The sequence below is a fragment of the Onychomys torridus genome, chromosome 12 (genome assembly GCF_903995425.1).
Source record: "Onychomys torridus chromosome 12, mOncTor1.1, whole genome shotgun sequence".
Taxonomy (NCBI): Eukaryota; Metazoa; Chordata; class Mammalia; order Rodentia; family Cricetidae; genus Onychomys; species Onychomys torridus.
In genome coordinates this window covers 75641890-75667188 of record NC_050454.1, presented here as the reverse complement: position 1 = coordinate 75667188, position 25299 = coordinate 75641890, and the positions used below count along the sequence as shown (strand labels likewise).

The 25299-nt window shown below is 38.4% G+C and overlaps 1 protein-coding gene across 1 annotated transcript in view; it reads right to left on the bottom strand.

The window, feature by feature from the left end:
* Positions 1-297: 297 nt before the first annotated feature.
* LOC118593680 (zinc finger protein 431-like) overlaps positions 298-25299 on the bottom strand; it is a 56773-nt gene continuing 31771 nt past the window's right edge. The window contains exons 2-6 of the mRNA XM_036203128.1: positions 5751-5877; positions 5476-5536; positions 3134-3621; positions 1595-2881; positions 298-533 (exon numbers count right to left, since the gene is read on the bottom strand). Of these exons, the coding sequence (XP_036059021.1) occupies positions 421-533; positions 1595-2881; positions 3134-3621; positions 5476-5536; positions 5751-5877 (2076 nt within the window). The 3' untranslated portion in view covers positions 298-420. The remainder of the gene's footprint in view (positions 534-1594; positions 2882-3133; positions 3622-5475; positions 5537-5750; positions 5878-25299) is intronic.

Here is a 25299-nt window from a genome sequence, read left to right as displayed (position 1 = left end):
CTGGGATTAAAGGCATGCACCACCACTGCCTGGCTTCATAATAGTCTTTAGTGAACTGTGGGAGCCCACAGAGGTTTCCTAGTGAGATCTGAGCTTGCTTTGTCCAGCAGGGCTGCAGAAGATGATTGGACTACGGGCCCGGGACCAGGTGTTTGGAAGGTTCTGCATTTGGCTGTATTTAGCAAGGGGGAGAGGTCTTTTGCCTTGCCCCTTGACATTGCTATAAAAATTCTTTTGAATAAAGTTCTGGGCTGGTGGATAAGGATCCAGGCCCTCCTGAGGCTATTCTGTGTTTCTTTTTTTCTTCCCTCCATACTTCTATCTAATCTCTTATCCCTCACTCTTCAAGAGTAGCCTGGGGTAAAAGATTGAGGCAGGTACCCCAAAATGAACTTGGTTAATAATTTACTTACTTCAAGGCTAAGATGAAAAGGAGATGAAACAAGTTTTTTTCTTGAAACTGAAGACAACTGTGATGTCTAAAGTCCTTACTAAATCATTTACATGAACAGGGTTTTTCTCTTGTATGAGTTCCTCTCTATTTCCTGATATCAAGATGATATATTTTAAAAAAAGCTTTAGAATAATTTACAGGACTAGAGACATGGCTGAGCCCTTAATATAAGTTTATTCCCAGGACCAATGTCAGGTTTTTGATGACTTCTAGTAATTTTTGGCCACAAAAAGGGTCTAACCTGTTTGGCAAACAGAATGCACATGCACATACCCACACAAAGACACACTGAAAGAGCATAATTAAAATTAAAACAAATCTTTAAACTAATTTTCACTCATGAATGTTTTTCTCTTATAATTCCTGTAACATAGGTGTTGAGGCATCTAAAGGCTTACAGGGTTTTTCTCGCTCATGAACTGGTTCATGTAATAGAAAGCAAGCATATAGGCTTGAGGTCAGGGAAATCAATCATTCTCAGTCTGTGATATCATGTTTGAAGATTTAGAAAATGCTGCCCTGCTAGAAGAAATATTTCACTGGTGGTTAGCCTGAGAGTTTACATCTGCATACCATTTCCAATTTACACTTTCTGCTTCATGCTGCAGGTTAAGGATATGAATTTTTAGCTCCCTACTTTGGCTGCCATGTCTGACACTTGTTTCCATGCCACTTTCATGGTGATCCTGTATTGCTCTGGAATCCAAGGACAAATTAAACATTTTTGCAAGCAAATATAGACATGATGTTATACCACAGCAACAGGAAAGGCACCAATATACGTACAAGTTTTACACCTGGATTCATTATCTCATGTAATTGAGAATTATGAAATATAAAAGTTACTTTATCATTTAAATTCATAGGCCTTGTGTCCATGTGAGCTTGCAGGTGTAAACAAAATAAAAAGAAGGCCTCATATTGCTTGAACCAATTGTTGAAACTTGTCAGATTGTTTTCTCCAGAATAACTAATTTTGTGTAATGTAAGAGGGTTGGCTAAAAATACTACCAAATCCTTTATATTCAGATTCCCTTCAGCATGAGTTTTTCCAGATCCTCAAAATCTAATGCTATATTCAAAGGCTTTAACAGAACAATTAAATATTAAAAGTTACTCATGTAGGTTTCTCTCCAGTATGTGTTCTTTCATGCATTTGAAGAAGACTACGATATGCAAATACTTTACCACACTGATTACATTCATAGGGTTTCTCTCCAGTATGTGTTCTTTTATGTATTCGGAGACTACTGTGACATGCAAAGGCTTTACCACATTGGTTACATTCATAGGGTTTCTCTCCAGTATGTGTTCTTTTATGTATTTTGAGATAACTATGATATGCAAAGGCTTTACCACACTGATTACATTCATAGGGTTTCTCTCCAGTATGTGTTCTTTTATGGATTTTGAGATAACTGTGATACGCGAAGGCTTTACCACATTGATTACATTTATAGGGTTTCTCTCCAGTATGTATTTTTTCATGCATTTGAAGATGACCTTGTTGTGCAAAGACTTTACCACAGTGATTACACTCATAGGGTTTCTCTTCAGTATGTATTCTTTTATGCATTTGAAGATTACTTTGTTGCCCAAAGGCCTTACCACATTGATCACATTCATAAGGTTTCACTCCCGTATGTGTTCTTTTATGTAGTTGGAGACAACTGTGTTGTGCAAAGGCTTTACCACATTGATTACATTCATAGGGTTTCTCTCCAGTATGTGTTCTTTCATGCATTTGAAGAAGACTATGATACGCAAAAGCTTTACCACATTGATTACATTCATAGGGTTTCTCTCCAGTATGTGTTTTTTTATGTATTTGGAGACTACTGTGGCATATAAAGGCTTTACCACATTGATTACATTCATAGGGTTTTTCTCCAGTATGTGTTCTTTTATGTATTTTGAGATAACTATGATATGCAAAGGCTTTACCACACTGATTGCATTTGTAGGGTTTCTCTCCAGTATGTATTCTTTTATGTATTTTGACATAACTATGACATCCAAAGGCTTTACCACATTGATTACATACATAGGGTTTCTCTCCAGTATGTGTTCTTTCATGCATTTGAAGATGACCTTGTTGTGCAAAGCCTTTACCACACTGATTACATTCATAGGGTTTCTCTTCAGTATGTGTTCTTTTATGCACTTGAAGATCACTTTGTTGTCCAAAGGCTTTACCACATTGATTACATTCATAAGGTTTCTCTCCAGTATGTGTTCTTTTATGCCACTGAAAAGAATTGTGATGAGCAAAGGCTTTACCACACTGATTACATTCATAGGGTTTCTCTCCAGTATGTGTTCTTTTATGTATTTTGAGATAACTATGATATGCAAAGGCTTTACCACATTGATTACATTCATAGAGTTTCTCTCCAGTATGTGTTCTTAAATGTCTTTGAAGATGACCTTGTTGTGTAAAGGCTTTATCACATTGATTACGTTCATAGGGCTTCTTTTCAGTATGTACTCTTTTATGCATTTGAAGATCACTTTGTTGTCCAAAGGATTTACCACATTGATTACATTCATAAGGTTTCTCTCCACTATGTATTCTTTTATGCCATTTAAGAGAATTGTGATGAGCAAAGGCTTTACCACACTGATTACATCCATAGGGTTTCTCTCCAGTATGTGTTCTTTTATGTATTTGGAGACTACTGTGACGTGCAAAGGCTTTACCACATTGATTACATTGGTAGGGTTTCTCTCCAGTATGTGTTCTTTTATGTATTTTGAGATAACTATGACATGCAAAGGCTTTATCACATTGATTACATTCATAGGGTTTCATTCCTGTATGTGTTCTTTTATGCCTTTGAAGATGACTATAACGTGCAAAGGCTTTACCACATTGATTACATTCATAGGGTTTCTCTCCAGTATGTGTTCTTTCATGCATTTGAAGAAGACTATGATATGTGAATGCTTTACCACATTGATTACATTCATAGGGTTTTTCTCCAGCATGTGTATGTTTATGTATTCGGAGTCTATTATATGATGTTAAGGCTTCACCATATTGAATACCTGCATAGGGTTTCTTTCCAATATGAATTCTTTCATGCCTTTGAAGACTATGATATGAAAATGCTTTAACACATTCAGTATATTCACAAGTTTGCTCTCCTGTATGACTTCTTTCATGCCTGCAAGGATAATTGGCACATTTAAAAGCTGTAACACATTTATTACACTGTTGAATCTTTGTATCTGTATGAGTTAATTTTACAATTTGGTCTAAATGTAAAGAGGAATCAGATCTTAAGGTTTTATTACTTTGCTTACACTCATGTTGTTTCCCTTCATTAAAGATTATTTTGCATAATTGAAAATGCATATAATGGTAAGAGCCATTACTACCTGGATCACATTTATGGCATATTTTTTCTATGAGATTTTTCACATATTTGAAGACAACTGGTAGAATTCAGACCTTTACCCCACTTATTCCATTGATAAATTTCCTATACTGTAAGTCATACTACATTTGTAAAATGAACCAGGACAAACAGAAGTATTTACATAATACTAGTACTCATAGAGCTTTTCTGCAATGTGTTTGTTGATGTATTTCCATTGAAGCTGGAAAACCAATTACTTGTAAATTTGAATTACATTCAGCAAGTCTACTCAACATGAGGACTACTACATATCTACTAATTGTTCTGAGATGGAGAGAGGTACATTGCTTCTTTCTATATCACTATGTGTGGTGAAATTTTATTTGTGCTGAAATGTGATGATATTTTATTTGTGTTTTAATAAATAAAGCTTGCCTGGAGATCAAAGGAATAGGAACAGCTATAATAAGTAAACAAAGAAGTCAGGCAATGGTAACACATGCTTTTAATGCTATTACTTGGCAGGCAGGGATCTGTCTGGATCTCTGTGAGTTCAAGGCCACACTGAAAACAGAGCCAGGTGTGATGGCAAACAAATTCCAACACTAGTTAACCATGGAGGTCTGGAGGTCTGTACAGAAAGACAGAAAGTGACAGAGCTAGGCAGGAAGGAGGAAGTGATGTAGCTGGACAGACAAAGCAAATCAGATGGCAGAACATCAAGGCATATAGGCATGGGTAGACAGGAATTAACTTGTATTTGGAAGCTGAAGAGTTGGTGAGGTAAGGCTAGCTGAGGCTTTCCCTATTACCTTGATCTCTCTCTATATATATCTGGTTCCATGTTTTTTAATAAGATCATTTAGAAATGTGTCTACAACTATGCATATATGGCTTGTATCCAGAGTAACATATGATGTACCTATTAAAAGAAGAATAACAAATAAAAGATTTCTAAATTGCATTCACACAGTTTGACTTTCTGTTCCTCATACACATGGTATAGGAATTAAGGTTTCTCCACAAAAACTCTCACTAAACTCGACTCTAACTACCCGTCTCACTAAACTTAGCAATGATAGAACCACTAAGAGTAACACTGGTTTTACTATGAACTATTTGTTTATTAGAAGGTTTTGGACATACACTTATCACATAAGTCAACATGTAAACCTTTTGTAATATGAGTGGTATGAAACTAAATGTATTGGCAGTTCTACAGAATAGCTCTGATGGAGTTATGATTCAAATGGTGATACATGTTAAGGCATTGATTTCTTGTCTTCCTTCTTGTTTTTATTTATTTATTTTTTTGTTTTTTGTTTTTTGGCTTTTCAAGACAGGTTATCTTTGTACCTCTGAGCCTTTCCTGGATCTTCCTCTGTAGACCAGGTTGGCCTCGAACTCAAAAAGATCTGCCTGCCTCTGCCTCCCGAGTGCTGGGAATAAAGGCTTGCACCACCACGCCTGGCTTGTCTTCTTAAAAGAATGACTTGCAAACACAGTTCACTTACCTGTCATTGAGGTATATGGGTTTGTGAGCAATCATCAATGCAATTTAAGCTGTGATTATTTACACTGCTACTTTTCTTTAAAACTTCCAGATACATTAAAATATCTCCAGAGGCACATTCGTATCAGCTTGTACATAAAAATTACCTTCCGTATCTTTGAGAACTTTGACAATGTTCTTCAACTTTATGATCTTCCCAATTGTAGCCTAAAATATAGTATGAGGAAATATATGAAATAGTACTATAAATTGTGCAAAATTGAAGTTACTATCATCAGTGATCCTTAGAACCATGCATGATTTATTCACCCCATTCTTCCTCATTCTCAATCAACATTAGAGAAGCACATCAATAACCAAAAAAAAAAAAAAAAAAGTTGTCCCCTTATTTTTAAATGTGAAGGAAAATTTATAGCATTACCTATATCAGTGAGGTTCATATAGATCTCTAGCATCACATCTCTGTAGAGATTCTTCTCAGAAGGATCCAGCAATGCCCACTCTTCCTGAGTGAAGGTGACATTCACATCATTATAGGTCACTGCATCCTAAAATATGCCAAACATAAATATGCCATATATATACAACAAAAAGCATAATACTGATAATATTGTAAAAGTACACTTCTTTGACAATAGTCATATAATTCCTCTACTTCCCACCCTTATTTTATGACATAGACATTATAATATAATCATCAAGTCATTTTAGAAGGAAATTGAATAGAATGTTTACCTCTATCATTTCTGAACACTTTGAATGGGATATCACATTGCAAGAAAATTACCTATTAATAGACATAGAGAGACAAGCAAACACATCAACAGTATTGAGTACACATCAGAGAAATTGTATAAACAATTACTAACTGTGCAGTATTGTGTTCCCCAAAATATTGTGGACCCTAATAAACTTATCTGGGGTCAAAGAACAGAACAGCCATTAGATAGAGGCTAGAAAATGGTGGCACTCACACCTTTAATACTAGCATTCCAGAGGCAGAAATCCCTCTGGATCTATGTGAGTTCAAGGCCACATGGAAACAGCCAAGCATGGTGACACATGCCTTTTTAATGCCAAGAAGTGAGCCTTTAATCCCAGGGAGTGATGGCAGAAAGTAGAAAGATATATAAGGCAAGAAGACCAGAAACTAGAAGCTTTTAACTGGTTAAGCTTTTAGGCTTTTGAGCAGCACAGTTCAGCTGAGATTCATTTGGATGAGGACTCAGAAGCTTCCAGTCTGAGGAAACATGATCAGCTGAGGAATTGGCAAGGTGGGGAAGCTGTGGCTTGTTCTGCTTTTTCTGATCTTCCAGCATTCACCCCAATAACTGGCCTCAGGTTTGATTTTATTAATAAGACCTGTTAAGATTCATGCTATAACTAACTACAAAAAAGATGAGCAAGCTGGGTATATTGGTTCATGCCTTTAATCTCAGCACTCAGAAGGCAGAGGCAGATATATCTGCTTCTGAGTTGATAGATAGCCAAGGCTATGCAATCAGTTCCTGGACATCAAGAAGTAAATATTAAGTAAATATTGTCTCCACTGCAAAAATCAATCAATCCAACAAAAAAGTTAGGAAGAAATACTGAAGTTCCTACAAAGAGTTATACATTCACTCCAGTTCTGTATTCATCTTTCAGGAATATTAAGTGTTCCAGTTTAAACTGTAATTTTAATAAACCTTACTAAAAGGAACTGTGCATTTAAACACTTACAAATATATAGATGAAAACATTAACAATATAAATTTTGATCATAAATAATCAACACAGGGCAGGAGAGATGGCTCAGAAGTTAGGAGTTCTTGCTGCTCTTGCATAAAGGTCGGCTAAATTGCCAGTACTTACATGGGCTATCATAACTATTCCAAGCTCATGGATTTCAAGACAATATTTTGACTACTGTGAGGACCAAGCACATGGTTGGTACATATCCATATATACAGGTAAAAGAATCATATTTATTAAAAAATTAAAACAAACACAAGTAGGATGAATGTCACACACCTGTAATCTAATGACTCAGAAGGCCTAGGCAGTATTAATGTCATGAATAATACTACCATCTTGGGAAAAAGAACAAAACCCTCTGCCAAATTTCAAAATTAAAGCTGAGAGTGAAGCTCAGCAAAACAGTATATGATTGACATGTACAAAAATATATACTCTAGGCTCATCACCCAATACCAGGAATGTTGGCGAACCTTTAATCCCAGCATGTAGGAGCAAGAATCAGGTGAATCTCTGATTTTGAAGCCAGCCTTGTCTACAGAGCAACTTTCAGAACACCCAGGGCTACTCAGACAAACCATCTTCAGAAACAAGAATAAAAACAATAAAATTTAAAACTTCAGGCAAGCAAAATGGCTTAAGATTTAATAGCAATTGCTTCAATTCTGAATATATTGTGTGATTTAGAGATACCATCTATGAAAGTGGTGAACTCATGATAGCACAAGAAGGGAGCTGGCTGATCTGTTTCAACCATAACACAGTAGATACAAAGAACAGAAAATGGGTAGAGGCTATTGACATTCAAATCCTATCTCCAATGTGGAATTTCATCTAGAAAGATTCCTCCTACTAAAGGTTCTACAAACAACCCAAACAAAGCCACCAAGGAGAGACACATGTCCAAATACCTGATTTTATATGATAGCTTTTTATTCAGTCAACTAGCTGCTGACCCAGGTCACTATAGGCTCAGGGTCATCTATGAAGAAAACACATTTAGTCACTTCAATGATCCTCATACTCTGCAACAGCCCCTACACTGTCCAAATGTCCAGTCTTTTTTGACACTCAAGACAATCTCTTGACTGTGTCATCTTGTAAAATCAGAAAACAAGTTAAACCTTTCAAACATCCAAATGGCACAGAATAGACATTCCCATTCCAAAAGAGAAGAAGTGAGACATAGTGGGGGAAGATTGTACCAAGGCAAGGCTGAAACCCAGCAGGGCAACCATCAAATCCAGTAGCTCTGTGTCATACACATAAGGCTTCAGATTCAAAGGGCTTAGATGTCTCTCTCTCTACAACTTTCCTTATATCTCTATCTCTGGTTACTTCCACTCCATATATGCAGCTCTCCCTGGAAGATGTCTCATAGCTTAAATAGCTCAGCACTTTATGTTCTCAAAATACAAACCAGGCTTCATTATCACAGCATCAAGTCTCCTCACTGGAGCTCTTACTATACCAAACACAGATGCCTACAACAGTGCTGAACTGAAAATACACAGTAAGAATGTATGGCCTTAAAGTTTGCATCTTTCTTGTTTCCAGAAGCAGTTAAACATCAATGATTCCCCCAAAATTTGGCTTCTAAGTTGTGATGGACCCTGCCATGCTTGGACCAGAGTTGCAACAGGCTTTGTATGAAGTTGCTTCCTGGGACTGGGAATCACTTTGCTCAATTCTTCCCTTAACTTACGGCATAGAAGGATGGATTATTGCCGTTATGGCACCTTGTTAGTCTGCCAGTGTAGAGTAAGGCCCTTCTATTTAATGGTAATAATCTCCCTTAAAACCCCTGAAACTGTTCAGCACTTGAGGGTCAAATGGAACTACCTAGTGTTGTTTTTGTCTTCAACCCACAGACTTTCTATTTATTTTTGACCCACTTGTTCATTTTTTCACTGTAGTCCTGAATGAATCATAATAGCCATCCAAGAGTTAGTATTCCATCTAAGATATCAGCCCCATTATTTTTTAATTCTGCCTTACTCAAGTTCTTGGGGGCTTGAGCATAATAAGAAAGGTTAGGGGCCAAAATATCCCACAAATGACCTCTAGCTTAATTTATCATGGAGTCTATTTTCCACTAAGATCCTGTGACCTTGACTTCCACTGTTTGCATTACTCCCCACAGTCCTTTATCTCAAGTCTTCTAAGACTAGCTGATTAAGCTTTGTGTGTAGCTTTCTATGTCTTTTGTCATCTAAATCTGGGTATCTTCAACATTCCTCCAACAGTCATCATTCTCAGGTTCTTTGCAGCAACAAAATCACTTTTGGTGTACCACATTCTGTTATATTGATAGAAATTCAAGCTAGCACTGGAGGCAAAACATATGAGGAATCTTTGTTTCCTAGCCTTTTCTCTTACTTGGAATTTTCTTATGCTCAGCTAGCTCTCTTATCCAGTCCAGGCCAACTTTCTTAGTCTATTGCACCCTCAGAGCTTTCACACCTCAATCGTCAATCAACAAAATTTCTTGAAGACTTAGCAACCAGCCATTCTAATGGGGGCACATCCTCAACTGATGTTCCCACAGATGACTCCAGGCTCTGATATGTTGTCATCTGGAAGTAATTAAGACACAGAGACAATAATATATGAGCAGGTTTTACAAGCCTAAAACCAATGTATCAACCTCATCAATAACGTAAATAGCAAAAACAAAAACATTGATGATAGCAACATCTGGAAAACACAGACATGCCAAGAAATGATGAGAGATAAGCTCTAAGATCAAGAATAGTAAATTAAGACTGTTTCTCCAGAGAAAGTCTCCAAACCAATAAACTTAAGGAAATCATGATATGTTGATTAGTGAGTTCCCAGTTTCCCACTACTATAGCCTGAGCTATATTCCTCATGCCAGACCTGGGGGGGGGGGGTGTCCTTGGGCTTTGCGGGCACTGACTCATTCTCTCTCTTGATGAAGGGGTCAATGCTGTCAGACTCCCGGGTGGTCCTTATGCTATGTACGCTCCCAGCCCTTAATCCTCTCTTGACGAAGTGGGGAATAACCTATGCTGATTCATAGATCCTTCTACTTCAGGGATGACTGGGACTAGAGTCTGATCCCAGTTTGTTATTTTAATTTCTTATTTTTCTCTCTTGGCACTGCGGCCATGGGAAATAGGGGTGAGTACCAGTAAATTTGGCTGTTTCAACTCCAATATTTTATGGGAATTATCTAACTTCTGCCAGTGAATGAGCAAATGAAAAGAGTTACCTTATCCCAAGCTTTCTACTGAAGCTCTGAACCCTTCTCCTCCGTTTCTGATTCTTTCCCTGCCATGTGCAACCACTTCTGTCTTTCTGACTTCTGCTTTCCCCTCTCTGGCATTGGGCGGGCTTTAACTCACCTTAACTCCTCCCACTTGTTTTCAAGCTGCCCTGAGAGACACAGATGGGTCTGAAAGCAGGTTAGGATCCATGCAAATAGTTTACAGTAATCAGGATGGCTCTGTAGCCAGAGATCAGTTTGTAGACTGCCTCCTGCTGGGTCTTCCTAAAGCTGCCCCCAAGTCAGCAAACATCAAAAAAAAAAAAAAAAAAAATCAAGACACGGAGTAAAATCCGTCTCTTGTTCCCCAGACCTCCCCAACCCCAACATAGGGCTAAAACTTAAGCATCTGGAAAGCAAGGCTCCTGACCCCACAGATGAAAGTTTCAAATGTGGCATTTAAGGTGTACCAGGGAGAGATGAAAAAAGCCCAATAACAGAACTGCCAAGTGCTGGCACACGCTGGCTCCCAAAAGCTGTTGGGTCCCTATTTTAAATGCAGGGGGGGAAAGACCACACAAGCTAGTGCATACCCTGCCAGGTTATCAATTGAGCCTCATTCAAAGTGCCACCTAGAAAGACAACTAGTCAGCTGACAGCACCCAGGCACCAAGAGGCAGGGGGACAAAGACCTCCAGCAGACCTCTAGGCTTGGCCACAGGCTCATTTGCAGGAAACACAGAATGCAGTATGGAAGTGATCCATTTCTTTCCTTCTGGACACCAGAGCCACTAACCCAGTCCTGGGAGTTTTGGGGTCTCACCTCTGGTTTCCCTATTGTCTAAGTAGGGAGGACAGCCTTACTTACCTACCAGATTTAATTGTACTTTCAGGGTTACTTAATGAGAAAGATTTTCCAGCTAAGATAGGAACTTCCATTTCATTGCTCCCTCCATGTGCCTCACTCCTGACCTGTCAGAAGTACTTCTCCTCATGCACACAGACAGGGTCCTGATCTCTGCTTTGCCCCTAATTCCAAAGAAATAAGTTCTCATGCACCACAAGCTTTTCTCTTCCCAGTTCCCTTTTCTAATTAACTGCTCAGCTAATGGCTGCTTTGGACCACCATAGAACTGGAATCTAGGAATCATCAAGTAAGAAACTGTAACAGCTAAAAGATATTTACATCCCCAGACTCAAAAGTATCTGAGCTCTACAAAAATGGACTTTAATATAACCATCTATTACTGTTAAATGCTCTCAACAATTGATCACCTGTGTCTCCTGGATGCTAAACTAGTAAAGGAAACAGGTGCCTTAAATAATCTGTCTCTGATAAAGCTTAAAAACATGTTCCAATCTCTCTGTCTCTCTCATTAACACTGACCAATATAAGCAGAGTACTAAACACTACAGTGGTCACTAATTTTCTCATGCCTGCTTCTTAACATGTTCAAAATTTTTTCCCAAGCTCCAGAAACCAGCTTAAATCCGTCTGGACAGGTCAGATCTACTTCAGGCTTTTTCTGTCTCACCAGCATTCTGTCAGACACAAAAGCAGCCAGAGTGCCAAGCCAAGAGGGATGGATGACTCCAGGGCAGCAGGACAGCCCACCATCCCAGGATGCTTGTCTACCTCAGAAGGCCCCCTTCCCTACCCCGTCCCAAGAGCCAACTGCCACCCACCAAGTCAGCTGGAAGCAGTTTTTCTGGGAGAAACGACACCAGTATTCCTATTTACTCACTTTTTTTTATAATAAACAAACAGTCTAGAATGTTAGGATCCTGCCCTCACTCCTGCACATGCGCAGCTCAGGGTCTTGAGTCTTAAGTCATCAGGGGGCACTGGCGACTACATACACACAGTATGGTCATGCAATCTACACCTTAAAAGTCAGATGCAGACCCTACACTCTCTCTGCTCTGCTCCCCTCTTCCCCCACCCTACCATCTTTCTCTCATCAAGCCTGGTCCCCACTGCCTCCCCCTTTTCCTCCTAATAAAGCTCTGAATACTGATACTGGGTTCTGTCATGACTGTGACCTTTCCAGGTGGTAACTGGCACTGACACCAGCACCGATTATCATCCTTTCAATATTAAATATAGAAGTCCGGCAATGTTAGCACATGCCTTTAATACTAACATTTGGGAGGCAGAGATCCATCTGGATCTCTGTGAATTCAAGGCCACACTGGGACAGAGCCAGGCATGGTGGCACACACCTTTAATTCTGAGCAATAGTTAATCATAGAGGTCTGGAGGTCTGTACAGAGAGACAGGAAGTGATATACCTGGGCAGAGAGAGGAAGTGAGATGGCAGGGCAGAGAAAGGATATAAGCATGAGTATAGAGAAAGTTGGTCTCTCTGGAGGCTAAGGAGTTGGTAAGATGAGGTTGGCTGTGGCTTGTCCTATTCCTCTGATCTCAGTTTTCACCCCAATGTCTGGCTCTGGGTTTTTTATTAGTAAGACCATTTACCAATTCATCTTACATATTCCATGATAAAGTCAAATTTAAACAATATCTATGTACAAATCCAGCACTATAGAAGGTACTAGAAAGAAAAATCCAACCCACGGAAACTACACACATGAAAACACAGTAAATAAATAATCTCACATCAGCAAAACCAGAAGGAGGAAAACACACATACACACACAAACCAAACAAACATACTCTCATACACATACCACCACCACCAAGAACAACAAGAAAAATGACAAAAATTAATAATCATTATTCCTGATATTTCTCAATATCAATGGCCTCAATTACCCAATGAAGACACAAATGAACAGTAGGAATTCAAAAACAATATCCAACCTTTCACCACATACAGAAAACACACTTCAACACCAAGGATAGAGATTACCAAAAGGTAAAGAATAGGAAAAACATACAAAGCAATTGGGACTAAGAAGGAGGCTTGTGTAGCCATTTTATTATCTACCAAAATACACTTCAAAAACAATTAATCAAGAGATGGGGAAGATCACTCCTTGTTCATCAAAGATAAACTCCATGAATATGACATTTCAATTATTAATACCTATGCCCCAAATACAAGGTCATCCATTTTTGTAAAAGAAACACTTCTACAGATTAAATGACACATTGATTCTCACACAGGGTTTGATATTGGTAGACTTCAATACCTCACCCTCAACAATGGACAGGTAATCCAGACAGAAACCAAACAGAGAAATACTGGCACTAATGGATTTTATAAACCATATTAATCTCAGATAGTACAGAATATTCCACCAAAAGAAAAAGAATACACCTCCCAGCACCACAAGAATTTTCTTCAAAGTTGATGACACACTTGGACACAATTCAAGTCTCAACAGATACAACAAAACTGAAATAATTCCCTGCATCCTATCAGACCACCATGGGTTAGAGCTGGATATAAAAAAAATGAAGAGATCTCATACAAGCACTTTAACAGCACACATAAAAGCACTAGAACAAAAAGAAATAAACATACCAAAGAGGAGTAGACAGGAAGAAAGTATCAAATGAGTATAAAAATTAATAAAATAGAAACAAAGAAAACACAAGGAATCAGTGAAACACAGATTTAGTTCTTTGGGAAAATCAAAAAAAACAGACAAACCTTTATCCAAACTAAGAGACATAGAGGATATCCTAATTATTTAAATAAAAAATAAAAAGAGAGCCATAACAACAGATAAGGAAAGCCAAATAATCATAATGAAGTACTTTAAGAAGCTGTACTCCACTCAATTGGAAATTCTAAAAGAAAGGGATAATTTTTTTGGTAGGTACCACTTACCAAAGTTCAATAAACATCACATAAACAATGTAAATAGACCTATAACTCTAGTAAAATAAAACGAATCATTCAAAAAAAAAAAAAAAAAAAAACACACACACACACACCTAAAAAACAAAAACAAAAGAGCCCAGGGACAGGTAGTTTTAACAGAATTTTACCAGATTTTCAAAGAGTTGAAACCAATACTCCTCAATTTTCCCATAAAATAGAAGCAGAAGGAACACTACCCTATTCATTTCATGATGCCACATTTATACAGATATTCATAAATTCAGGCTCTTGTTTTTAAATGATCGTAGGTAATTTATATCAGATGCTGTTACATCAGATATGTTGAACCTGAGAAGGGGTACAGTGGAAAGTTGTATTGGCCCTTAACAATCTGGAGACTGCAAAAATCTGGAGTTAGACAGACTCTGGGGATTCCAATTTCAGGTATTCAGTAGATTATAAATAGAGGTGGAGCTTTCTATCCTGTGTGACTGATTATACCCAGCAGTCACTTCACAAATTACCACACAGAGGCTTATATTAATTGTAAATCCCTGGTCGATGGCTCAGGCTTATTACTAACTAGCTCTTACATTTTAATAAACCCATTTCTCTTGATCTATGTACAACCACATGGCCCATGACTTACCAGTTCTCTGGCATCTTGGGTCATGGGCAGCCGGCTGGCATCTCCAGACTTCACCCTTCCTTCTCTGTGTATCTGTTTGGCTATCCCACCAGCCATATTCTGCCTAGCTATATGCCAAATCACCTTTTTTCATTAACCAATGAGAGCAACACACATTCACAGCATAGAGAAGGATCCTCCTACAGCATTTCCCACTTTCTGTCTAATAAAAAAGGAAGGCTTTAACTTTAATATAGTAAAGTTACAAATAACAAATAGTCATTGAGCAAGAATTACAGTTACAATATCTAGTCTTTTATTTGACAAAAGCAGAGAAAACATTCAATTATCTATCCTATCTTGGTGAGTCTAAAGTTTTATATCTAATTTATTCTTTATCATAATTAAGGAAACTATAACTATTTAGTCTTTAACTCCATCAAAGACCTGAGAAGAAAATAATAATATCTGAGTAAGCAGGAAGTACAAGCAAGCAACTTTCAAAAAGTTTAAGAAATGACAGAAACAGCTGGCTGCCTGGACAGACACCCAAGTTTCCTCTGTAACATCAGGGCATGCAATTTTGGCCTACAGGCCTACCTAGCATATCTGACAGACTTTCTTGTGATGCAGGAAAAAAGTTAAGAACTGTCTTACCTTATCTTGGCAAGGTTTGGCAGTCACCTTTCTTGCATCCTGCTGTTCCAATCTGGCCAATAACTATCATTAACTGAGTCAATGGCAGGTTCTTTGACAACATGGCTAGCTTTTGTCATAAAGAAAACAAACCCCATACAGATTTTCTTTGATGCCCATCATCTTTTTGTACATTGATGCTGCCAGGAGCAGATGTGTCTCAATGTTATTAAAACATTTTAAATGCTATATTCTGTAGGTCTTTGAAGTATCCGAAGATTATTTATCTGAAACATATCTTTGTATACCTAGGAAACTTAACATGAGTATAAGTTTGATTATTATAGATGACTATTAATCTGCATCTTTAAATTATACATTGCATTTTTATTTTTAAAATATGTATGTATGTATGTATGTATGTATGTATGTATGTATGTATTTATTTATTTATTTATTATGTATAGTGTTTTGCCTGCATGTCAGAATATGGCATCAAATCTCATTATAGATGGTTGTCAGCCACCATGTGGTTGCTGGAAATTAAACTCAGGACCGTTGGAAGAGAAGTCAGTGCTCTGAACCTCTGAGCCATCTCTCCAGCTCTACATTACATTTCTAATTGAGCTGCATAAACATAATACCTTTAAAAGGAGGAAAAATATACATAGAGTATGACAAAATTGACTTAAATATCTTGAGATTAATAGTTGTCTTTTGGATTAAAGTAGATTCAATAATCTACCCCTTCTCTATCATTTTTATATCATATTCCCCTTTCTTCTTTAAAAAGAGATTGACTATGACCAATAATGATTTATAACCAATCCCTTTAAATGAAAAGAAACATTCATAAACAGTATTTTGGGAACTTGGATGTAGTTCTCTAGACTACTTCCTGCTGATTGGGCACATTGGTTATCTTATGGGGACCCTGAGAAAATTTGGAATTATGGTCAAGTCTTGACTGGAGTATTTTGTGAGGTTGGTCCATCTTAGCCAGCAGCCTTGAAGCTGCTTTGGCTGCAGAACTCAGAGGAAATTATAACAGGTATATTGAGATAGTAGGTCATCTGGGCCATTTGTTTTTAATGGTGTCTGGTCCCCTTGTTCTGAAAATATGTTCTAAAACTCAGTATTAATATAAACTGTGTATTGTAAACAAGCCAGCCAAAGATAATTTTTTGTTTTATGTTTGAGCAGGTAAAATATACATCACATGTCTTGTACTTACTTTAGGTTTATTTTCTATGTCTCTAGTCAGGATTTTCAGGGAGTCTTCCTCAATCAAACCTGATTTTTCTTACCTGAAATGAATCCATATCCTTTCCTTTCCTGTGGACATAAAAGCAGAACCTCTTTCCCAATGTAACATATCTAATTTAGCAGATTTTATAATCAAATGTCTTTTACCAGTTAGTTCATTAACAGTCAAAAAATCCAAAGAAAACACAATAAAATATAAAGTCCAGACTCTGTGCATTTCCCATTTTAACATGGTCTTATGTTTTTATTACTCTAGTTCTTTTGTAAGGACTTTGCTATCATTTAATCTACCCCCTTTCTTCTCTCTCCCAAGCCTACACATTTTTTAAACATATTGTAATGCTTTTAGAGGCCTTTTTGTATAAATTTGTTTTTACTATGTATATTTAACCCCTTTTTGTCAGTGTGAGCGCAAGCCTTAAACTCACTGCAGGTTCTGTACCATGACCTGTTTGTGACTGCAAGACTCTATGTTGCAGCTTGAGTTGCATACCACCACAGAGGCCAGGGGACTTGTCTCTGTACCGTGGCCTGCATGAAAGACATGAAATATGAAGCTGCTCTTAGCTCTGTTTTTGTGTGCCTAGAACCCTTAAACTTTCTCAGGCTTTATGTAGATGTACATGTGGCATGTGACCACATGATCAAGGGAGTAGTGGCTTGAACTGGAGCACACCAAGGAATACTCACACCATTTCTTTCAGGCTGTACAAATCTTAAACATGGAAAATAAGAGTTCTGTTAGGCAGGGCCACACAATTTATCCAGATCTTCTATTTTAGTTGAACTAGAGGAACTACAGTAATTTGGTTTCATGAAAGTTCAATTCTTTATCCAGATTCTTGATTGCCGGTCTGTGACCAGTCAAGACACTTGGTGATCATCTAAGATTCATTAATTTAGTACTCACTGCTAATGTCCACTACTGTCACAACAGGAAAGCTTTCACCTCTTTCTTGCCCATCCCTTTCTTTGCTGTGACTACACTTGCTTTAAAGTTACACAGGTTCCTCTTCATTTATACATTCCCAATAGAAGCCAGAGAGATTGGAGGACTCTCATCTACCAGTATATTTCTCCTTCACACTGACTAGTGAAGGCCCAGACTAGAAGGAGTGGCAGGACTGTCTTTGAAGCTCTTGGCAAAAGAGGCAGGATTAAATGATCAAAGTGTGAAGCTACCCTAAACTAATGGAGAATCTGCTCTAAACAGAAATAATCAATAGCACCTGAGAAAAAAAGGAAAGAAATTCTTAATGACTGGGAAACATTGGAGAATAAAACAAATAAGAAATTGGAGCAGTGATGCATTTGAAGAAAATTTAAAAAGTGAAATCAATAACTGACACACTCTGGTAGAGCAAATTGCATTAGTAAAATACATTTTGTTTGACCTTGCTTCTGTGTGAAATGTTAGCTGCTGAGATTTATAACCAGACACACCTATAGACAATGGCCTGTCTCAACCCTCTGACCTAACAAATATGCAAAGAAGAGCCACCTGCTTGGAAAGTGGATGTTCATTAACCTCCCAAAATTGGATACCCACCAATCTGGTCTGCTTTCATTCACATGACATGAATTAATACATGATGAAAAATTACAAAATCACTATACCTGCTACAATCAGGTCCTTTTCCAGCAGCTGATATCCTTATATTATTTACCCCATGCAGTATACACAATAAACTATTCATCCTATTCTGACCGAAGGCAGAAGCCATGCTCCACACACAAATCCTTTTGCTGGGACTGCAATCGACGGTTGACTACAGCCTCTAAAGGGTAAAGGGTGTCAGTGGTGGGACAGTCCATTAAGAATTTAGTTGGTTTGCTCAAGAGCAAAGTAAGGTCATTGTCCTAGAGAGCAATAAGTTGGAAGAAAGGCCATTTGAGTCAAGATAGTAGAGCTTATGTCAGAAACATTCTCTAAAAGGCAGGATGTACAGCTGTTCTCAAATTAATATGTCCTCCCAAGGAGAATTCACTCCACATAATTAAATGATTAATAAACAAAAATCTCTTTAATAACAGCAGGAATCAAGCTTTGGATAATGCTCAAAGAGGAGCCAGCCTAGAACACATTTTACATTCCATATATGATATCATCTCTATAGCTCTTTTAGTAGTAGGACCCAGGTTATACTTTGAACAATTTAAATAAAGACAGGAGACTACAAGTTTAGCCACTTTGACAGATACAGATTTATAGAGATTTCTATCTATCTTTTAGATCATACATTATGATCTACAGTTAAAAGATGTATCAACACATTTAAAAGATATCTCATTGCCTTTAATTCTCACACATACAAAGGACAGAGAACACAAACACACAAAACATCAAGGAAAAGTCACATATTAGCACTATGTATGCTGTTCTTAGGTGAGCTATTTTAACTTCAGAATAAGGCTGCTTTTTGCCTGTGAGCATGCCGCCTCAGAGGAAGTACAGTTGCTTCCATGCAGGACCTGAGAGAGTTCACTTTAACTAGCAATGCCTGCTGTCTGCCTAAGGGCTGTGACATCACTGTAGGAAATCATGGAGGGCCACCTCCCACACTTATTTACCCCAGGGACTCTTGAAGAATGAAGGATAAGAGACTTAGTTAGAAATACAAAGGAGAGAAAAAACACAGGATAGACTTATGTGAGCCTGGATTCTTATCCACTGGCCCAGAACTTTATTCCAAAGGTCTATTTATAACAATATTAAGGGATGAAGCAAAAGACCTCCCCCTTGCTAGTTACAGTACCCTGGCACCCAGGCTCATGGTCCAATCAACCTCTTATGCAGTTATGCTAGGTACAGTCACTAGGAAACCTAGTAGGCTCCCACAGGAAATTCCATTTTTGAGCTTTATTTTATTTTAATTATATGGTTGTTTGTCTCCAGGAATCTGTGCACAGTACCTGCAGAGGCCAAAAGAGGGTATGAGATCCCCTGGAACTGAAGTTACAGAAGATGGCTAGCTGCCAGGTGGTTTCTGGGAATGGAACCTGTGTTCTCTGTAACAGCACCCAGTGCTCTTAACTGCTAAGTTGTAACTATATGCAGCTTCATTTAACATTTATTTTAAGCAAAAATTTCCCCCATCTTTGTCTTTTCTCCATCCCTCATCCAATTTCTTCCCTTCCAATTTCTTCCTTGTAAAGCATGTATGATTATGTATGTACAAATATATGAATAAAATCTGCTGAGTCCATTTCTATTGGATGTGTCTATAGGGTTTCAGGGCTGAACGCATTATATTGGATATACAATAAGGGAGCTCATCCCTGACTGAGGCTAATTCTCCCACCTACAGGAGAATTCTACTCTTTAATGAGCAACGAGAGTATGACCCCAAAGTGATCTATGCTGCCTTGGACAGGAAACATTATCAAGAATAGAAAATTTGGGGTGGTAAATACCTCAGCTAACAATTTCAGGTGCCATGGCCCTGAAGGTCTGGAGCTGTGGGGAAGACTATGGACACTCTCCTGAGCCAATCATAGCCTCCCTTGGTTCTGTGGTCCTCCTACCATACCTCATTGGCCATTCTCATTTTAGATGTCTTTGAAAACCTGGAATTCTTGCCTCCACATTCTAAGTACCATGATTAAAGGCCTATGCTAACATGCTTGGCTTAGGTGGCTTCAAATGTATTTAGTGACGCATTAGATTGATGGATGAGGAACATGAGCAGTTACACTTAACTATATTCAAAAACTAATTATCTCTAGGAGCCTGGGTTTCACCATTTGCAGAATAAGGAAAGAACTCTTCCTAGGTCATTGATAAATTATAACAGACTCAATAATAAAGAAAAATAGAAGTTCTGATAGTTGGAAGATAGTGGAAGACAGGAAGGCTGCATTTGGTGGGAACCTTCTTCTGTTACTAGAGATAGGACCAGAACCTGTGCCCTGGTGACCCTAACTAGCCAGGCTCAGCCATATATCCTTAGAAAGCCAATTAAATGAACTAACTTATTCTGGGAGGTGATATCCCCACCTATAATTCAGGCACTATGGAGGTAAGGTAGACAGATCTCTCTTATGTCCTAGGACAGCCTAGTCTATAGTGTGAGTTTCAGGCCAGACAGGGAGTCATAGTTATACTATTCTTTACAAAGAAGAAAATAGAAAAGGGAAAAAAGCAAATTATTAATGAAAATTTAAAACATAATATTTGACTGATTTGGAATAATAAAGAAAATATAAGGTAACTAATCCATGCTTGGGGTCCAAACAGGTTTAAATAGAAGGCAAAGATATGCAAAACTAAGTAATCTAATGAAGCCATATAATGATTTTTTTCCAATCTCTAAAACCCTCCCACTTTCTCAGCTTCTTTCTCCTGCAAGGTGATCAGATAAGAAGTAAATGTTTTTTCAATAGAGAGATTCTCATCTTGGAGGATTCAGTCTTTTCCCACAATGAGATTCCCAGGGAAATTAGAATTTCTTGTGGTCCACTGTTTTACTAGTTATTTGCTAAAGGGAGAGAGATAAATGTCTCTTTATAATACCCTTAATCGTACCAGAAATGTAAGTTATAGGGATTGACAAGATGGGGACTGAAAAGTGTTAAGGCCCAAGTTAGGACCACAAACTGTGGGACTGCAGGGAATTGTCACTGACAGCTACATATAGTTGTCAAAAACAGGAAGTGTTGAAGACCTGGAGTGCACTTGTTCACCACAGCTGAGTGTATACAGAGAACACAATAGAAGCTAGCTTGTCCTCAGTTACAACCCAAGCATTCTTCTCTGGTCATTTGATCTTGGGCTTTCACATCCAAAGCTCCCTCCCTAACAATACCTCTATACTCCATAGCTCTTTGTAAATGCCTGATTACCCCAGCCTTACTGACTTCTGTTTTAAGTCTCAGGATCTCCTGACAATTTGGATGTCATTTGGAGTCACCACCATTCAGGGTTCCTAACTGAAAGTTTTACAAGTATCAAGACAGCAGAATACCATACCGTTCAGACAAGACAGTCTTCATGCATGCAAGTTCCTCATCTCTCCTTACAGGAGGTATAAACTCCAGCATGGGTACACCTGACAATTGTCCTTGTGGGCTCACATTGCTGCTCATTTACGGCATTGGAGATAAACTCAGTCTTGTTGCTTTCATCAAGCTATCAAACACTTTAAAGATTTGTACTGTCAGTTTCTCACCTCATCTTTTTTTGTATTCTTTCCTCATTTTGTGGAAATGGGGCTTGGAAATTTCTTTCAGAGCCATTCTATGTTTGTTTTGGGTGCTGTCAATTTTGTATTTCTTTTGGGTGATTGTAGTTAGAGTATTCCTGCCTGGCCCACAGTCAGGACAAATCTCTCTTACCCGCCAGTCCCACAGTCGCTCAGACCCAACCAAGAAAGCACACAGAAACTTATATTGCTTATAAACTGTATGGCCGTGGCAGGCTGCTTGTTATCTACTTCTTCTATCTTAAATTAACCCATTTCTGTTCATCTATACTTTGTCACATGGCGTGTGGCTTACCAGTGTCTTTACATGTTGCTTCTCATGGCGGCAGCTGGCGGTGTCTCTCCCCAGCCTCTACTTCCCAGAATTCTCTTCTCTCTTGTCCCGCCTATACTTCCTGTCTAGCCACTGGCCAATCAGAACTTTATTTACACAGAGCGATAGCCACAGCAGGTGATCAAGGCTGAGGTAAACATGAAATCAGGATCATCTATTCACACCTACTGCTATGACATGTTCATAGGGCTGTATAGATGGTTCAACACCTGAAAGCATCAGCTACTCATCCACAGTTCCCCCTCCCTCCCTTTCTCCCACCTCCTCACCTCCCTCCCACTCTGCCCCCATCCACTCCTGAGAGTGGATAAAGCCTCCCATGGCAGTCAACAAAGTCTGGCATACCAAGTTGAAGGAGAGTCTAGCCCCTCCCCATTGTATCAAGGCTGAGCAAGGTCACAGGGAATGGGCTCCAAAAAGCCAGTTCATGCGTCTGGGATAAGTCCTGGTCCTGCTGCCAGGGACATCAGCAGGTCACCTTATCCGTCATGGAGACACCTGTCCAGGACACACAGGTGTTCTGTCTTAGGTTGGTGAGTGCCCCCCCTAGGCATTACCCGTCTCTGAATACTCATTATCATACAGGTTCAATTGTGTGAGAGCTGCAGAGTTGACTGTTGCCAAAGATCTCTAAGTGGTGCTGGGCTTGCAATCTCTGTGTTTGACTCAGAAAAGACTAACGGAAGTCTTAATCCACCTATAGCTGGTAGGTTAAAGGCAACTGAGCCATTCCCTTCCTTAATGAGTTTTACTGCAAATTGGAGACCTTGTAAGATGGTATCCTGAGAGCAAGTGGAACTTGAGTTTGTAAATTTATAGCTTTCAAGGCCAATTGAACTGTATATAACTATTGATTTCAATTTGTCATGCCCAATAGAATGAAAGATTAATTCACTGTGGTAGCTACTTTTGCTTCCAGGGTCCACACTGTGTTAGCTGCAGTAACCAATTATGAAATGGCAATCCCCGAAACAGTAATAGCAGTGGTTGCCACTGTTATACCAGCAACAATGGCAGCAGCGATGTCAAATTCTCTTCAGGAACACGAACTGCTAAGACCTATTATTCTTGATCCCAGCATGACCCAAGCTGGCAGCTCTTAATATTGTGATGTTTCATTGAGGGTTGCTCAGTAATTGCGTAAAACCAGATCTTATTATAAGCAACAGTCATCCTAAGATCCTCCATGTCATATATATATATAGCCTTATGGTTCTGTGGGTTGCAGTCTGATTGTTCTTTGCTTTCTATCTAGAATCCACTTATGAGTGAGTACATACCATGTCTGTCCTTCTGAGTTTGGGTTACCTCACTCAGGATGATTTTTTCTAGTTCCATCCATTTCCCTGTGAATTTCATGCTGTTTTGTTTTTCTCTGCTGCATAGTACTCCATTGTGTATATGTACCACATTTTCTTAATCCATTCTTCAGTTGATAGGCATCTACGTTGTTTCCAGGTTCTGGCTATTACGAATAATGCTGCTATGAACATAGTTGAGCATGTATCTTTGTGGTATGGTTGAGCATTCCTTGGGTATATGCCCAAGAGTGGTATGGCAGGGTCTTGAGGTAGTTTGATTTCCAATTTTCTGAGAAACCACCATACTGACTTCCACAGTGGTTGTACAAGTTTGCATCCCCACCAACAGTGGAGTAGTGTTCCCATTGCTCTGCATCCTCTCCAACATTGACTGTCATTAGTGTTTTTGATCATAGCCATTCTGACAGGTGTAAGGAGGTATCTCAGAGCTGTTTTGATTTGCATTTCTCTGATAATTAAGGATGTTGAGCATTTCTTTAAATGTCTTTCAGCCATTTGTTTCTTGTTTTGTGAATTCTGTTTAGCTCTTTAGCCCATTTTGTAATTGGATTGTTCAGTATTTTGATGTCTAATTTCTTGAGTTCTTTATATACTGTGGAGATCAATCCTCTGTCAGATGTGGGGTTGGTGAAGATCTTTTCCCATTCTGTAGGCTGTCTTTTTGTCTTATTGACCGTATCCTTTGCCCGGCAAAAGCTTCTCAGTTTCAAGAGGTCCCATTTATTAATTGTTGTGCTCAGTGTCTGAGCTGCTGATGTTATATTTAGGAAGTGATCTCCGGAGCCAATGCGTTCAAGAGTACTTCCTACTTTCTCTTCTATTAAATTTAGTGTAACAGGATTTATATTGAGGTCTTTGATCCACTTGGACTTGAGTTTTATGCACGGTGACAGATATGGATCTATTTGTAATCTTTTACATATTGACATCCAGTTATGCCAGCACCATTTGTTGAAGATACTTTCTTTTTTTACATTGTATGGTTTTGGCTTCTTTGTCAAAAATCAGGTGTTCATATGTGTGTGGATTAATGTCAGGGTCTTCAATTCGTTTCATTGGTCCATATGTCGGTTTTTATACCAGGACCAGGTTGCTTTTATTACTATAGCTCTATAGTAGAGCTTGAGGTCAGGGATAGTGATGCCTCCAGAGGTTGCTTTATCATACAGCATGTTTTTTAGCTATCCTGGGTCTTTTGTTTTTCCATATGAAGTTGAGTATTGTTCTTTACAAGTCTGTGAAGAATTGTGTTGGAATTTTTATGGGGATTGCATTGAATCTGTAGAATGCTTTTGGTAAGATTGTGATTTTTACTATGTTAATCCTACCTATCCATGAGAATGGGATATCCTTCCATTTTCTGATATCTTCTTCAACTTCTTTCTTTAGAGATTTAAAGTTTTTATCAAAAAGGTCCTTTACTTGTTTAGTTAATGTTATCCCAAGGCATTTTATATTATTTGTGGCTATTGTAAAGGGTGATGTTTCTCTGACTTCTTTCTCAGCCCTTTTTTCATTTGTGTATAGGAGGGCTACTGATTTTTTTTTTTTTTTTAGTTGATCTTGTATCCTGCCACTTGACTGAAGGAGTTTATCAGCTGTAGGAGTTCCCTGGTAGAATTTTTGGAGTCATTATGTATACTATCATATCATCTGCAAATAGTGAAAGTTTAACTTCTTCCTTTCCAATTTGTATCCCTTTGATCTCTTTTTGTCTTATTGCTCTAGCTAGAACATCTAGTACTATATTGAATAAATATGGGGAGAGTGGACAGCCTTGTCTTGTTCCTGATTTTAGTGGTATCGGTTTGAGTTTCTCTCCA